The 16,730-nt window shown below is 31.6% G+C and overlaps 1 protein-coding gene across 1 annotated transcript; it reads left to right on the top strand.

Moving 5' to 3' along the window:
* Window positions 1-11,969: 11,969 nt before the first annotated feature.
* On the top strand, window positions 11,970-14,711 carry ASL9 (ASYMMETRIC LEAVES 2-like 9). Its single transcript, XM_039046205.2, has 2 exons — window positions 11,970-12,367; window positions 14,045-14,711. Exons 1-2 carry the CDS (start codon window positions 12,185-12,187, stop codon window positions 14,381-14,383), a joined length of 522 nt encoding a protein of 173 aa, XP_038902133.1. The 5' UTR covers window positions 11,970-12,184; the 3' UTR covers window positions 14,384-14,711.
* Window positions 14,712-16,730: the final 2,019 nt, after the last annotated feature.

Below are 16,730 nucleotides of genomic sequence, written 5' to 3'. Positions count from 1 at the left end.
AGAGAATCTTCTTTATCAAGATCTTGAAAAAGAGAAGTTTGGTTACCTAGATATGAGATACGAAGACGATGGAAAATTTTTGGCAGCATAACGATGAAGTTGGACTCATCAACTAAAACTTATTAAAACTGTGAGTCAAACATTCTTTTAGAGTATTTAATTAGCATAATGCACATGTTCTCAAGCCAATCAATCATTTAGTTCCTGCATTTATCGCTTAGCTCTAGCAGCCCATCGTATAGCTCAATCGTTTAGTAAACGATCTCGCTCTCAATGATCTCACACATAGCTTATTGTTTAGCTACCGCACCCATCGTTTAGCGCTGAAGCCTTATCATCTAACACATCCACCTATTACTTAACGTCATCGCCTATCGTGTAGCGCGTCTGTTCATCATCTAGCGTAGCACGACTATCGTCTAGCGCTCACACCTATTGCATAGTGCCATCATGTAGTCTATCGCTTAGCGTCCGCGCATCGCTTTAACGCTCAACGCTATCGTCTAGTGTTATCGTTTAGCGCTATCATCCAGCTTCTACACTTATCGTCTAGCACTTACACTGATCATGTAGTACTTTGCCTATCAATAGCCCGATCGTCTAGCGCGTCACTCCTCATCATTTAATGTTATGCACATATCTACATGATCGTCTAGTGCATCGCTTAGCTCCGCGCATCTACTATACAATCGTCTACCTCATTGTTTAGCTCCCTGCATTGCTACATGATCGTCCAGCACTCGCCTACACGATCGCCTACCTCATCGTTTAGCTCTCTGCATTGCTACACGATCGTCCAGCGCCCGTCTAAATGATCGCCAACCTCATCGTGTAGCGCCGTTCACTTATTAGACGATCATCTACCTCATTGTGTAGTGCTGCTCATTTGCTACACGATCGTCTACCCAGTGCCTTGCGCTCAACATTTCGCTTTCACTACTCTTGCTCACGCATACCCAATGCATGAGCAACTCTTGGCAACGCCTCTTGCCAATACTTCAGCCAATCATGCGTTCAACCTCACAAGCGCATGGTTGCCTTTCTACTCATCTTATGTGTTAATGTCTTTGAACACTCAACACATGGGTCCTTTTTTACTTTACACTTAGCCAAATTTCACCAATTAAGGCTTCACTCAAAACTACTCAAGAAAAATCTATTCAACACTTAGAAATTTCCTTCTCTTCAACATAGGATTTAACTTTCACTTAGTTAATTGCTTTTATCACCTGCTCAAGTAGGAAAAATGGAAATTCGAGTTTTACATTCTGCACTAGAACTTCAAGTAATTCAACAAATGTATCATATACAACAAAACCATTAATGAAATCGAATTTCAAAGGCCATAGACACATAAAAAGGCCCAAATCTAGAAGCAGAGAGACATATTAGAGTGAAACCGCAACTGGCTTTCCTTGAGACATTTACACAAACAGTTGAGAGGCATAAACATAAGAACAAAAATGGTTGTGAGTTTAAGAGAGGAAAGAGAAGAAGAGCATACTGATCTGGACAGCAATGCGGTGGGCAAAGACGAACGACGGTAGATCTGGAGACACGCAACGAAGGAAAATCGAACGATAAATGGCAACTAGGTAAAATCGAACGACGAATGGTGGCACACACCACGTGAGAATATGAACTTCAGACCTGGAGACACATGATTAGCGTATCAAGTTTGGGTGCTTTAAACCGAGAGTATAAGACACAGAAAAGTAACTGAAGAGGGAGCAGCAGATTCGGGCTGTGGCGCTTCGACAGAACGAGCTTCACCCATGATCAGATTCAGCTTGGCTGTGGTGCTTCGATAGAACGAGCAATATACTCTTTGGTTGTGGCGCTTTGACAGAACGAGTTGCACGACGAACAAACCTGCACGGAAGCCAGATCTACACCACGAAAAACTCTTCACCCACGATCGACGGACGAATGGCAAGGGTTTGGAAGAGAGAAGTGAGAAAGAAGAGGGTCTGAAGAGGGAAGTGTGAGAATGAGAGGAAAAAGAAAATAGGGGGAGAGTGAAGAGGGAAAAATGAAAAAAATGGGAGGAAAATAGAAAGTGAGAGGATAAATTAAGCGGGTCTTTAATGTTGATTTAAAACCGACATTAAAGGTACCCTACAATGTTGATTTAAAACCGACATTAAAGATTCGCTTTTTTAAAAAAACAAAACCGACATTATACATCCGATTTCACTTTTTTCAACTAATATTAAAGTTCAAAATTCTTGTAGTGAGTTCTTGTCAACAAAATTTGAATGTCAACAAACAGGTTTCTATTGACATTTTTACTGCTCGTTAACTAATTGAAAATCCAAGAATTCATAGCTTTGATGGAACTGATGCACTTTTGTGTCAACAAAAATTTTATTGAAGTTTTAGCACACCAACTTAAATATAAGCATTTATTGACATTCTATTACTATTAATATATGTATTTTAAAATTAATGATTGATTTTAAGTTGTAAATGAAAAATTTTATGGTTTTTCTATCACGAGCGTCGACTAAACAAAAAATATGTACATCAAGAAAATCTAAATTTGTAATAGTGTTATGCAATGACTTGTTCTAAGTGGTCATACGAAGTTATCTTAAATATAGACAGATTTTTCAAGTCAACTTTTCTCTCATCCTAATAAGGATCGCTTTTTAATTATTGGAAAAAGAGGATAAACTAATTAAGCAAATCAAACATAAGGAGGAAGAACATGATCAATATCTATCACACCCACTATTTTTGACTTTTTGATAATGGATACAAGTAGACTATCGCATATAAAATTCAATTCTCTTAAATTGACATGACAAATCGATATATGGCTTTAAGATTATTAATTTATAAACGACATGTTTGAGATTGATTTTAAAATAACTAAAATCGCTTTTATATTATGTTCAAAATTACTAAAAAAAGTTCTTAATAATTTAAAATCAATTTTGATGGTATGAAATCAAACTTAACTAAAAATATAATATCAATAAAATTATGTGTTAAAGTCATTTTAAACATACAAATGTGATTTAAACTATTTAAAAATAATTGCTCTCAAACAACGCATTTTTATAATATAATAGTTATTCGAAAGGGCTTGAAAGGTAATAATTGGATATTTTTGTTTAATTCACCAACCTTCGAGCTTAAAGTTGGTTTTTTTTTCTTTTTATTACTTTTCAATAATTATGCAGGGATATTCAGTTTGCTTTAATTATAATGGAATAAATACAATGTTAAAATAAAAAAGGGGGGAAAGCCCCATGCATTTAACCTAATATTTTGATTAGTCAATATTTTTCTACTACATTAACATGATTAGATTGGAACATGACCTTTTTGAATTGAATTTGAAGTAACACGTGTGTGCGCTCCAATAAATAAGAGAGAACATGAACCTAGATTTCTTCAAAAATTATGAAACTTAATTAATACATTTTCTTTTTGGATTTAAGCAAAAAATCACTTCACTACCCAACAAATAAAAAATAATTAGTAAGCTCCATCTTTAAATTTCTTAGGAAATCTTTAAACCTAACAAGAACAAAAATTTCATGTCATCTTTAAAAGAAAAGAAAAACATTTTGCCCCACAATGAGACTTCTGTGATATTCCCAAGGTATTCTTGAATCACTAGCTTCTGTTTGTTTAATATAACATCATATAGATTTAAAATAGTTTATTTTTATCACCATCAAAATCAACCTAGAAACGAAGAGTTAATTGCACCAACATGAATATAGTTCAACGATGTTGGAAGATTCTACATTATAAAATTGAAGAAATATCACAAACTATATAAATTAAAGATATATATTCTAATCTTTTGATTATCAATTAATTTTGAAATGAAACCTCACGTTTCTCTAATATATATGAGATATTATAGTCCGTGAAGAACAAGCATTCGTTAGAAAAAAAAAATCCGACCCTTGATGAACTAAAAAAGACATCATCTTAGAGGAGCGCATGTTGAGAATCTCATATTGGAAAGATGGAAAAACCTCAAAATCTGACTTACAACCACTTGACCCTATGACTCATAGCAAGTCTTTACATGAGAAAGACTTGAATTGTCCCACATTGGAAGATTGTAAGTTGAGAAGTGAGCTCTTTAAAAGACTATTTAGTGTATTGAGTTGAGTTTATATGTTTATGGATTTTATGTGTTTGTAGAATTTTTGTTATTAGGGGTATTTTGTGCAATTTTTTTAAAAAATAATATGTTTTTATGATGATTATTTTTGTTCGAAATTTTTTTATTCAATAATTATACATATATTTTTTTAGTAATCTATAGATTGCACTTTATTTTATTGTTTTTTAAGCACACATTATTGTTGGAAGTGTTGGACAATGGAGTTTAGGGTTTACTTGTGGATCATGTATTTCATTTTCTTTTTCAAATTTAAGCCATCATTTTACAAATTTTTACATGTGACGTTTCTAGTTAAGTCATTTTTATTTTAATACTTTTGATAAAAACACTCATGTATCTAAAAAAATTTCTCAAAAGTGTTTTTATGTTTGATTTCTTACATGATAAAAGTGATTTTATTAATGTTAAATACTATAAAGAATGACTATAAAATACCATGAGCTAATAGAAAATCGGGAGCAACGTTTTGGTGGAACTTGCGTACTTTTGTGTCAACAAAGGTGTTTCAACTTAAATATAAATATCATCGACGTTTTTATGCGTATTTTTAAATTAATTTATTTGTAAGCTTTAAATTAAGGTTTTATTGATGATTTTATATTAGAGTGTCAACAAAACAAAAAACTCATTTGTCAACAAAATCCAAATTTGTAGGAGTCAAAACTTGACCTACTCTAGGGGTATTTTGGTCAACAAAATCCAAATTTATAGTACTCATAGTTGTCGGAGATGGTCGTTGAAGTTGACCGTCGAAGGTGGTTGCTGAAATTGGTCATCGAAGGTAGTCGTCAGAGTTGAGCTATGAGGCATCGGTGTTGATGACGGTGAGTACACTATTGGTAGACATGAATAAAATGTAGGTGACATACGAAGTTGCCTCCCAAACAATGAGTTAAGTTCATATCTAACTCATATCATTTCATCTCCTCACCACAAATACTCCTTAAGGATCTTGCAAAAGTGGATAATATGGTAGTTAAATCTCATTTCCCACACGTGTGCCGCCACCACCGTTCGATTGGGTGGGTAACTGTGCTTGCAAGAAGATAAGAAACTTTTTGTTTTTGCTTCTCTTTTTAAAAAACAGTAGAGTTTTTCACATGGATCATTATCTTCTTCCTCAATTTTTATTCTGATTATGAGCCTAAGTTCTCTCTTTTATCTCTTGATTCCAACCTGTCTCTAACGGGTGCACGTTTCAAAGTAGATGTTGTGTTAACCTTGAAGAGCAACCAATTTACACAATTCTTACTGAGGTCATATCGAATTTGTTTTCAAACTAGGATAGTGGTATGATATTCCGTCGTAAAACGATTTAATTCCGGTATTGTTGGAAAATAACAAAAGATCCCCACGACTACTCCTGGAATTCCCTATCTTGCTAATAATCTGATATAAAGCATCGTACCTTGACCAAGAAATTAGAGATCAATTACAATATATACAAGCAACTAGCTATTTAGTCTTGAAATCGCCCATGGTTTTTACCCAACATTTCTCCTTTACAAAAATTATTATATTTCAACATAGGACAAAAAACAAAATAAAAAATAATTCTCAAGTTCTTTTTTAAAGACTAGAGCCTCCATTTGACCAATAAGAAGATATGATTATTAAATACATAAACAAATCATTTAATTTGAAAGAGTGGAGAGAAAATGGACCATATAGCTTTTATATCATAAAATATTGATTATAATGCAAGAAAAATGAAAGAAAATCGAATCCAAGTGATGTAACTTGCTTGAAAATAAAGAAAGAAAAATAAAAAAATAATTAATAACATCAATGAGATCATATAGCATATGATATACGATCTTATTATAGCAGAAAAATCCAGAATAAGCACGTGTGTTTCTTTCGTCAGTTTGGATTCCAATCCTGTCACTCGTATCTTTTCCTTTTGGAGGTTACTATTTTTCAATTTATTTCATATATATATATATATATATATTTTTTTGTATAATATTATAATTAATTAAATATATTTAATTTTGGTTTTTTGTCAAAGAAATGTATGGAAAAGTCCCGGCCAATTTCATTTTATAAATATATCTTTACTTTTAAATTATTAACAACCAAATTAGCTTATGCTTCAAGCAAAGTAATTCCATTCCACTCCGTACTGTATTTAAATAAGAAATTTAAGAAAATTGTGGGGTTGGTCGTACGTGGAGAATATGTAAATAAAAGCTTTAATTATCTGAATAAGCATTTAATTAAGAATATGAGATGATTTCCTAATTTTCATCTTATTGCTTTTGCTAATCTTAAAATTTAAGATAAGATATAACTTGTCTTCTTTTAAATCATTTGTTCAAATTTAGTAATGTTTAATTTTGGTCATTGTACTCTTAACAAATCTTAAATTTAGTTCTTTCTACTTAAATTCCAATTGAAATTGACATAATAATAATAATAATAATAATAATAATAATAATAATAATAATAATAATAATAATAATAATAATAATAATAATAATAATAATAATAATAATAATAATAAGAATAATAAGAATAATAATAATTTTCCTATAATAAAATATAATATATGAATATGTTATCAAAATTTATTGTGAAAATACTAATAGATAATGAAACTTTTTTTTTTTTTTTTTGAAAAATCAACCCTAACAAACCATAGGAACTAAATTTAAGATTTTTTTAAAAAAATAAAAGACTAAAATATAGATTCAGAAAGATATTTTAACGTCATATTTATATATCTTGTGTTGTGACTTGTGACTAGGCCAAGTCATCAAAAGAGGGTATCGTATTGTGCATGAACTTATAATTATATGTTTTTAGACTTAAAACATTTAATTTTGTTTCTATATTTGATCCGAGAATTTCTTTGTATGGGATACGATTTCTAAAATCTTAAATGGTTTAATAAGTCATTAAAACTTTGTTTTGTAACCATTTCATTCTTTTGTTTTTGGTTTTTGAAAATTAAACATATTTCCTCTACATTTCTTACAATAATTTGCATCTTATTATAATATTTGTTGAAAGGGTTAACCCTTCTCCATATGAATATTTCCTCACCAGAGATTTTTATTATACAAAATCCTAACCTCCAACCTCCACCTTCTTTCTAACTTCTCTCTAGAAATTCTCTTCCCCTTTTCCTCCTCAAAGTTCTTGGAGACCACACTTCCAAGCTCTTTAAACCGTAGAGAATAGCTAGGAAATCTCGTTGGTGATGTCCTTCTATGTCAGAGAAATTTGAGATTATTGACAATAGTAAAAGAAGAAAACTAGAGGAATCAACAAAGATAAGTTGTGATTTCTCCTATTCTTCCTTTTTCAAGCATGCTTATGTTTTCATTGAATGTTTATCCTACAAATGCATGATTTGTTTTCTGTTTTTTGTTTCTTTAAAAATCGATTATCTAAATGAAAGGCATTCACACACTTCTGCGGGGATTCGATCCCTTCAGTTACACAACAGAGCAGTTGGGTGATTGACAGTGGTGCCTTAGTTCATGCTACATCAAAGAGAGATTTCTTTGCATCTTATACACCTGGTGATTTCAGCAATGTTAGGATGGGTAATGATGATCAACAAAAGCAGTTGGCATCAGAGATGTTCACTTAGAGAACAAGAATAGTTCTAAGCTGATTTTGAAAAATGTGAAGCACATTCATGATATTCACATGAATTTGATTTCTACAGGTAAGCTTGATGATGAAAGTTTCTGCAATATATTCTATGATGGTAAATGAAAGCTTACTAAAGGCTCTATGGTGGTAGCTAAGGGAGAGAAATATTCCTCACTATATTATATGGAGGCTAAGATCACTGATTGTGATATGAATACAGTGAATGATAAAGCGAGTGTTGAGCTTTGCCATAAAAGACTCAGTCACATAAATGTATGGGTTTGAAGATATTAGCCAAAAAAAATCATCTTCCTAATATAAAGAGTGCACCCCAAAAAAGGTGTCCTCATTGTTTGGCAGGAAAGCCGACTAGAGTTACTTTTAAGTCATCTCAATATTCAAGGAAACCAAATGTACTAGATTTAGTACATTCTGATGTGTTTGGTCCTATGAAAATAAAAACACTTGGAGATGCACCATATTTTGTAGACGTTTATTGATGATCATTCAAGGAAAATATGGGTCTGTGCCATGAAGACTAAAGATTAGGTGTTATCGGTGTTTAAACAGTTTCATGCCCTTATTGAGAGAGAAATTGGTAAAAAATTGAAGTGTATTAGGACTGATAATGGAGGTGAGTATTGTGGACCTTTTGATGAGTATTGCAGAAATCATGGTATTCGACATCAAAAGATACCTCCTAAAACTCCTCAGTTAAATGGGATAACTAAGAGAATGAACAGAACAGTAGTCGAGAGAATGAGATGCTTGCTTTTAGAGTCACAGTTATCACAATCATTATAGGGTGAAGCATTGAATAGAGTTGTACATGTTTGAATCTCACACCATGTATTCCTTTGGGATTAGAAGTTCCAAACAAAATATGGTCAAATAAGGATATATCTTATGATCACCTATGTGTCTTTGGTTGTAAAGTTTTTATTCATATTCCTAAAGATGAGAGATCGAAGCTTGATGTAAAGACTGGACCATGTATATTTCTTGGCTATGGCAATGACTGATGGGGGAGAGCCTGAGAGTTATGAAGAGTCCATAGAAGATGAGACATAAAAGAGTGGATTGATGTCATGAAAGATTAGATGAAGACTTTACATGAAAACTACACTTTTGAGCTTGTGAATTGCATAAAGGAAAAACTACACTGAAAAATAAGTGGGTTTATAGAGTGAAACAAGAAGACCATACCTCAAATTCGCATTAAAAGAGAGATTGGTTGTTAAAGGGTTCAGTCAGAAGAAAGGTGTCGACTTTGATGAAATTTTTGCTCCAGTTGTCAAGATGTCTTCTATACGTGTAGTCTTGAATTTGGCAGCTAGTCTTGACTTAGAGGTTAAGCAGATGGATGTTAAAATTGCATTTTTTTAATGGGGACTTTGATAAAGAAATCTACATAACAACTAGAGGGTTTTGAGCAGAAAGGCAGAGAGCATCTGGTGTGTAAATTGAAGAAAAGATTTTATGAGTTGAAACAGGCACCGAGACAGTGGTATAAGAAGTTTGAGTCAGTTATGGGGGAGCAAGGCTACAAAAAGACTACTTCTGATCAATGTGTTTTTGTCCAGAAATTTTCTGATAATGATTTTATTGTATTATTGCTTTATGTTGATGACATTTTGATTGTTGGTAGAAATGTTTCGAGAATTGATAGGTTGAAGAAACAATTGAGCAAATTCTTTCCAGTATAGGATTTAGGGCCAACAAAGAAAATTCTTGAAATTCGAATAGTTCGAGACAGAGCTTCCAAGAAGTTGTATATGTCACAGGAGCAATACTTGGAGAAGGTGCTTGAACATTTCAACATGAGTAAAGCGAAACCAGCCAATTTTCCTTTATCTAGTCACTTCAAACTGAGTAGCAAATAGAGTTCTTCTACATATAAAGAAAAGGAAGACATGAGTAAGATCCCTTATGCTTCAGCAGTTGAGAGCTTGATGTATGTCATGGTATGTACTAGACCTGATATTGCTCACGTTGTTGGTGTTGTTTAGCCATTTTATGTCCAATCCAGGAAAATAGCATTGGGTGGCAGTTAAGTGCATCATGAGATATTTGAGAGACACTTTTAGTTTGAAGCTCACATTTGGAGGTGGGAACCCAATACTTGCTGGCTACACTAATTCAGATATGATAGGAGATCTAGACAATAGAAAGTCTACTTTTGGTTACTTGATGACATTTGCAAGTGGTGCAGTGTCTTGGCAGTCAAGGTTGCAGAAGTATGTTCACTTTCTACAACTGAAGCAGAGTATATTGCAACAGTAGAGGCTCGCAAAGAGATTTTGTAGATGAAGTACTTCATACAGGAGCTTGGCTTCAAGCAACAAAGATATTTGATATACTGCGACAATCGGAGTGTTATTCATCTTGGTAAGAATGCTATATTTCATTCCAGAACAAAACATATAGATGTGAAGTAACATTGGATGAGAGATGCTTTGAATGATGAATTGTTTGAGCTTGAAAAGATACATACTGATCATAATGGATTTGATATGTTGACGAAGAATCTACCAAGAGAGAAGCTTGAGTTTTGTCGTTCCTCCGCGAGAATGACAAGTTCCTCCACAAAGTCAAATAGGGGTAGATTTGTAGGGTTATTTACTTTGTGAAGGGCCAAGGCCCATTAGGGCCAAATTAGTTCTTTTTGTTTAAAACTTAAATGTACAGCCGTTAGTAATTGTGTGTGAGCACACGCGATCTGAGAGAGTTTTAAAATGGTAGTAGAGAGATTAAAAAGAACCCAATCTGACCAACAATGTTTTTCAACCATTTGGGGTCGATCTGTGGTTTGATCGAGCTGAAATTTTGACAGTATGTTCTTGACACAAGAATCTTCAATTTGGACGGTGGAGATTTCGTTTGGAGCTACTTACAGTCAGATACCATGGGTAATTGATTGTCACTTTCAGTGAGACGTTTCTAATTTTATTCTTCTCAATTTGTTGCCGTTTGTTGCCAAGATTGTTACTCTTGAGATATTTACTGTGTATGCCTCTAGTTGTGATTAGGGAGAACTCGTTGTAACCCATTATTGATTATAGTGAAAATTTTAACTTCGACCCGTGGTTTTTTACTTCTCACATTGAAGGGGTTTTTCCATGTTAAAATTCCTTGTGTCCTTACTTGATTATTATTGTTGTTGCTAGTTGATTAATATTCTATTAGATTCACACAAGATTGGAATAACTGATCCGAAAACTATAGTGTTTATCCCAACAAAAATAACATAAAGTTGTTTTTAATGTGCCTTTATCTAAATTCCAACATCCCCTAGGTTAACATTTCAAATACAGTCTTTTAAAAGTTCTAAATTCTGGAATGCAAACTTATTAACTCTCACAGGTTGAATAACAGTTTTATTTTTAGGTTTAAAAAAATCATTTATCTAGTTTTAGAAAAAATACCTTTTTACTCAAATTCCTTTTGTTTTATAAGGATCCTATGAATTTGGTAAGTCACATGTAAAACAATTTTAGATATCCATTATTTTTTTCTAAGTAGCTAATATTCCATAAGTATATACTTCACCTGAATAATTTTTTAAAAATTACATTCTAACTAAAGTACAAATTGTTTGTCCTAATTAAATGATCAAATATTTTTATTAAATTAACGATATTAAGCTCTTAAATAAATCTCCAAATAGTAATCCACCCACCTAAAAATCTGTTGAAGGGACAATAATGAAGTGATCAACACACAACCTTGGATTTCTTTATTGTTTTTTTAATTAAAAAAACCCATCAAAATTAGAACATATATATGGAAAATATGATTATTATTATTATATTATTATCAAAATCCAAGGGAGTGGATCTAGTGCTTAATGGAATCAAATCAACAAGTTTAAATTAATATATATATTTTTTTAAAAAAAGAGATGAAGAAGCTAGAGGGGGTTAATTATAATATAATTCATAGCATGTGGTCTAGTATTAACATGTCCCAAATTATAAATAACAATAATAACAAAATTGCAATAAGTGGGTATTGTTGAATAACTTTAAGAAATATAATTAAAGAAAAGAGAGCAAGAAAAAGATGTGAAAGAAAAATTGGTAAGGAAGATGAGAGGAGGGGACAAAATATCATAATATAATATGTGGGGCAAAAGAAAGATCTTCCCTCACCATTTTTCCTTTTAAACAAAAAGGAAATAAATATATATTTTTTTCTTTTTTTTTTTATTGGCAAAATCTAAAGCGTTCTTCTTTTGTAGGTCCCTCTAAAGATTTGCCGTCACTTCTCTATATAACATCTTCCATCTTCTTCATCGCCCCCTCCATTTCTCATCTCTTTTCTTTCACTTCTAAAAAACCTCTAACTCGTATTTCCAAAATCCGATTATATCACAAAATTGGGTAGTGATTTTAAACTATCTCAATTTGCATTCTTTAAAGAGAAATGAAGGAGATTAATGGAAGAAAACAAGGCACATCTCTTTCGCCATGTGCAGCTTGTAAGCTTCTTCGTCGTAGATGTGCTCAAGATTGTGTTTTCGCCCCTTATTTTCCTGCTGACGAGCCTCATAAATTTGCTAGCGTCCATAAGGTCTTTGGAGCTAGTAATGTTAACAAGATGTTGCAGGTTAGTAAGTCGAATTATGATTCGTAATTACATATTATTTTTAGTTTAACGAAGTGGGAGTTTCGAAACTTTATCTTAACTAATTGAATTATACCTAAATTGACGGTTAATAATTAGTTAGCTTGTTTGTCAACGATAGTGGAAATAGAAGATTTTAAAATTATCTATGATCATATGAACAAATGAACCAACAATTCTATTATCCTATTATCCCTATAAACCACATTAATTGACTAAACAGCCCACATTAACTTACAGACAAAAGAAGGAAAAAAAAACGGGTTTTATAAAATTAATTTTTTAATTAAAAAAATGACATGACACTCTCTTTGATTGGTGTTCCATCTTTCTTCAACTTTTTTTCACATTGATTATAAGCCATGACAAGATTAAACGTCTCCATCTCTCTCTTTCACACGTTAATTAATAATTTAGTACACTAATTACTAATTACGATTATATTAACTTTTCAATGTAAAAAGAAATATCTCGTTAAAAGAGAAAAAAAATAATTTCTAACATTTTCAAACCTCACAAGTATAGTTAATTCAAACACAACTATAAACACCTAATAATCATACGTCGTATTTTACGGTTCTCGAATCCAAAAGAAAAAAAATCCACGAATTAAACTAGGATTAAATAAATAATGAAGAAAAGCATACATAAATTCAACTTCTAATATAAGTTGAATTACTATTTGGATTAATTAAAAACATTGAATAATTAAATAGGAGGGTAATGTAAAATGTTAGGTATCTTTTATTTATTTCCGTTATAGTGGTTAATTACAGTTGAGGAGCCCACCGTTTTTTATTTTTAGAAAAAAAGTAAATATTTTTACTTTTTGAAAAAGCAAACCCTAAAATTGGTTGGACGGCCAATTCAGGAGATTCCTTAGCGTATGAAAGATTAAAGGGCATGGTTTAATTTGTACAAATTAAATAATTAACCAAACCATGCTTTAACTAACCATAGCCTTTGGTTAATTAACACTTAACAAAAGCAAAGTATAATTTATATGTTTTAATTAATTATTTAATCCCCTCAACTTTAACCCCATTAGGCTTATAGCTTTTTGGGAAATTACAAGATCAACCTGAACTTTTTTTTCTTTTTGGCTAGCTCCAAAAGAAAGGTAAGATTCTTAATGTTTTGATTTATTTCACTATCATAAATCAATATTATTTGTGTCATTCTGACGTCATAATGACATCTAAAATCCTTTCTTCATATAAAAGTAATGTAAATAGTTGGTATAGGTACATTTCTTTTAAATATTATAATAATTAATAAAATATATTTAAGTGTACTTTTTTGCCGTATCCATTTTTATGCGACTCATTGAATAGTTCAATCACAGTTTGACATGTAACATGCTTTTTGGTTTTTAAAACATTTTTTATTTTGTTTTTAATGTGATTGGAGGGATGGTAAGAAAATATGTGCAAGTAAGTATTACTCATAACTCCTTATGATGGTTTTTCTATATAAAATTACCATTCTTTAGTCCAATCGTTTTTTTTTTTCGTCGTCTAAATATCTGTTTAGATTTTATGGACTATGATATTATATTAAATAAACACGAGGTTCTATCTCAAAAAGTAACTGACAACGAGTGGGGTTTCTCCATATTTCCAATGAATTATATTTTCTATTGGGTTTATTAATTGACAGGAGCTACCAGAGCAACAACGAAGCGATGCAGTCAGTTCAATGGTGTACGAGGCAAACGCAAGGGTACGAGATCCAGTATACGGTTGCGTTGGAGCCATATCGTCACTACAACAACAGATCGATGTCTTGCAAACACAACTGGCAATAGCGCAGGCGGAAGTGGTTCACATGCGGATGCGCCAATTCCCGTCGTCCTCCTGCAACCTGACCATCGGCCACTCGCCAGAAACTGCCTCACCGTCCGGCAAGATGAACATTCCGGCGCCAAACAAGTCCTATTTTTCCATGGACATGGTTGACCACGACAACATGGGGGAGTCCTTATGGTCGTCGTGCTAGCTAGCTAAATTAATTTAAGCTTTTAGGCGTGCGTCTTTTGCCTTCACATTTTTTTTCCTTCTTAATTTTCCTAATTATCATTATAATGTGCTTTTCTTTATCATTATAATGGGGCTTGCTTTATTGTACGTTTGCTTTTATTAATACTTTTTTTTCCCTTCTTTGGCTCTTTATTTATATGTAACTACTTTGTAGAAAAGAAAACAGCGCTACGCGGAGAGATCATTATGATGATTATTGATAACCATATTGTAAATGCTTAAACAATGTAATTAAGTTATGAGGTGTCATATCTCTATATATGTTTAATTTTAATATATAGTATTCATATAGTGTTCTTTTTTTCCTTTCCCATTTCTCTACTTTTGTATATATTATTTTGTTATTTTATTGAAAAGTATTTTGTATATCCTATTTAATTGTCCAATCATAATTTATCATTTAGTAATTTTTTATCTTTTAATTAAAATATATATTTTGTTGTGTGAATGAAAAGAGCTGCACAAATATGGATACAATCCAGAATGCATCTAAATATTGCTCTATTAGATTAATTTATTAATTTATTAAAAAAGTTAAGATTGAATTATAAATTTAGACTTTAAACTTTTGAGATATATATCTATTTAGTTTGGAACTTTCAAAACTACGAAATTAGTTCCTAAACTTTAATAATTATTAAATTGTTGATTGACCCAACAACTTAAGCTTACACGTGAAGGAAAATTGACCCAAAAGCTTAAGCTTATGAATGAAGGAAAATTTAATATCATATCATCTAACAATAATATTTAAAACTCACGGATTGACCAAACACAACATTGAAAGTTTAAAATTTCATTAGATACATAAATTTTAATATATCTAATAGATCAATTAAAATTTCTAGGGACATATTAATATAAACTTAAAATTTAAAGACTTATATTATACACAAAATTTAAAATTAGGACCTAGCTGTTAGATATTTTTTAAAAGTTCAGGAATCAAATAAACACAAGTTTATTTAAAATTAAGAGACTACATTTGTAATTTAAAAAGATAAAATTAAATAAAAGCCACCTTATTGTTTAATCAACTCATAAAGACAAAAATAAAATGAGAATAAGAACAAGTCATAGGATTAGTGGGTGAGATCCTATATCATGTTAGTTAAAACCCTTTTCTTTTTCTTTTCTTTTTTATTCTGAAGGTTAGGTTTAGTTAAAAAAGAATTAATATTTATGAGTCATTAATAACTTAACTTATAGAAATACCAGTTATTCTGCCTCTTTTATCTAAAAACAATTAGGAAAAAGCTCTGAAAATGCAACAATTTGATAAGGAATTTATGAAAATAATTATATCATGCGATCACACACACACAAAACCTAATCTATCTACAAAAAGTTAAAAATCATACTTTGTTTAGTGTAGAAAATCTGCTGATGTGATCGCTTGAGTTCTCAACACCAATATATGTGATCACATAGTTGACCAAGTTGGTGGTTTCAGGCGATGAGATATGACATAACATGTGGGTGGTGGAAGTCAAATCAAAGATCAAGTTGGTAGCTGATAAGAAAGCTTCACTATAGAATCAATGAACTTCTAATGCGCAATAACGATGCATCAAGGTATGAAATTTAATGCACCTTATCAACACAATCATTAGTAAGAGAAGAAAATCAGCATCTAAATGCCTATAAATATACCATGAAATCACCAAGTAAACACTCGAGAAGAATAGGAAGAAAACTCTGCAAAAATCCACTCCTCTTTCGACCATTTGTAAACTTTGAGGGAAAACTTAAGAATCACATATGGAGGTAGAAGAAGAACTCCATTTTCAACCTCCTAGTGAAGCAGTCATTGATAAAATCGAAGAAAGCAAGGAATTAGACAGCACGACTTGTTTCTCTACATCTTTGCTCAATATGAATACATATTCAGTTCATTTCTCATCCATCTTTTCTATTTCCATTATGAGTAACTAAACCATTTATGGGTTGAGAAACATTTAGCTAACATGAACTAAACAATATTTAAACCATGCGTTCACACTTATTGAAACACTTGAATAATTCGAGAGATTATTCTAAGTAGATTAAATCTAGGTTTGAAAGAACTAAAGATTTAGAACTCATAAAACAAGAAGAGAGGTTATTTAGAAATAAAGAAATATCTTTTACAACATACACTCGTTGCATGCATCCTAGAAATAGGATATTGTGGCTATATACGCTGAAAGGTGTAGGTTATAAATATCTCTCATTTGAATTTCATATTCATTACGTACACTGTTTCATTTGCAGTGTAAATCCCATTGCATCCATTACTAAAATTAATCTTAATATTAGAATAACAT

The sequence above is a fragment of the Benincasa hispida genome, chromosome 10 (assembly GCF_027475165.1).
Source record: "Benincasa hispida cultivar pf3 chromosome 10, pf3_genome.v1.1, whole genome shotgun sequence".
In the NCBI taxonomy this organism is placed as follows: Eukaryota; Viridiplantae; Streptophyta; class Magnoliopsida; order Cucurbitales; family Cucurbitaceae; genus Benincasa; species Benincasa hispida.
Note: the sequence above shows the minus strand (reverse complement) of the source record. Positions and strands in the feature narration are given on the sequence as shown.

What these genes read in the sequence shown, in the direction of transcription:
- ASL9 (XM_039046205.2), top strand. Translation starts at nt 12,185, where the DNA reads ATGAAGGAGATTAATGGAAGAAAACAAGGCACATCTCTTTCGCCATGT. An exon ending in ATGTTAACAAGATGTTGCAG is followed by an intron (nt 12,368 to 14,044) that starts GTTAGTAAGTCG and finishes ATTAATTGACAG; the next exon opens with GAGCTACCAGAGCAACAACG.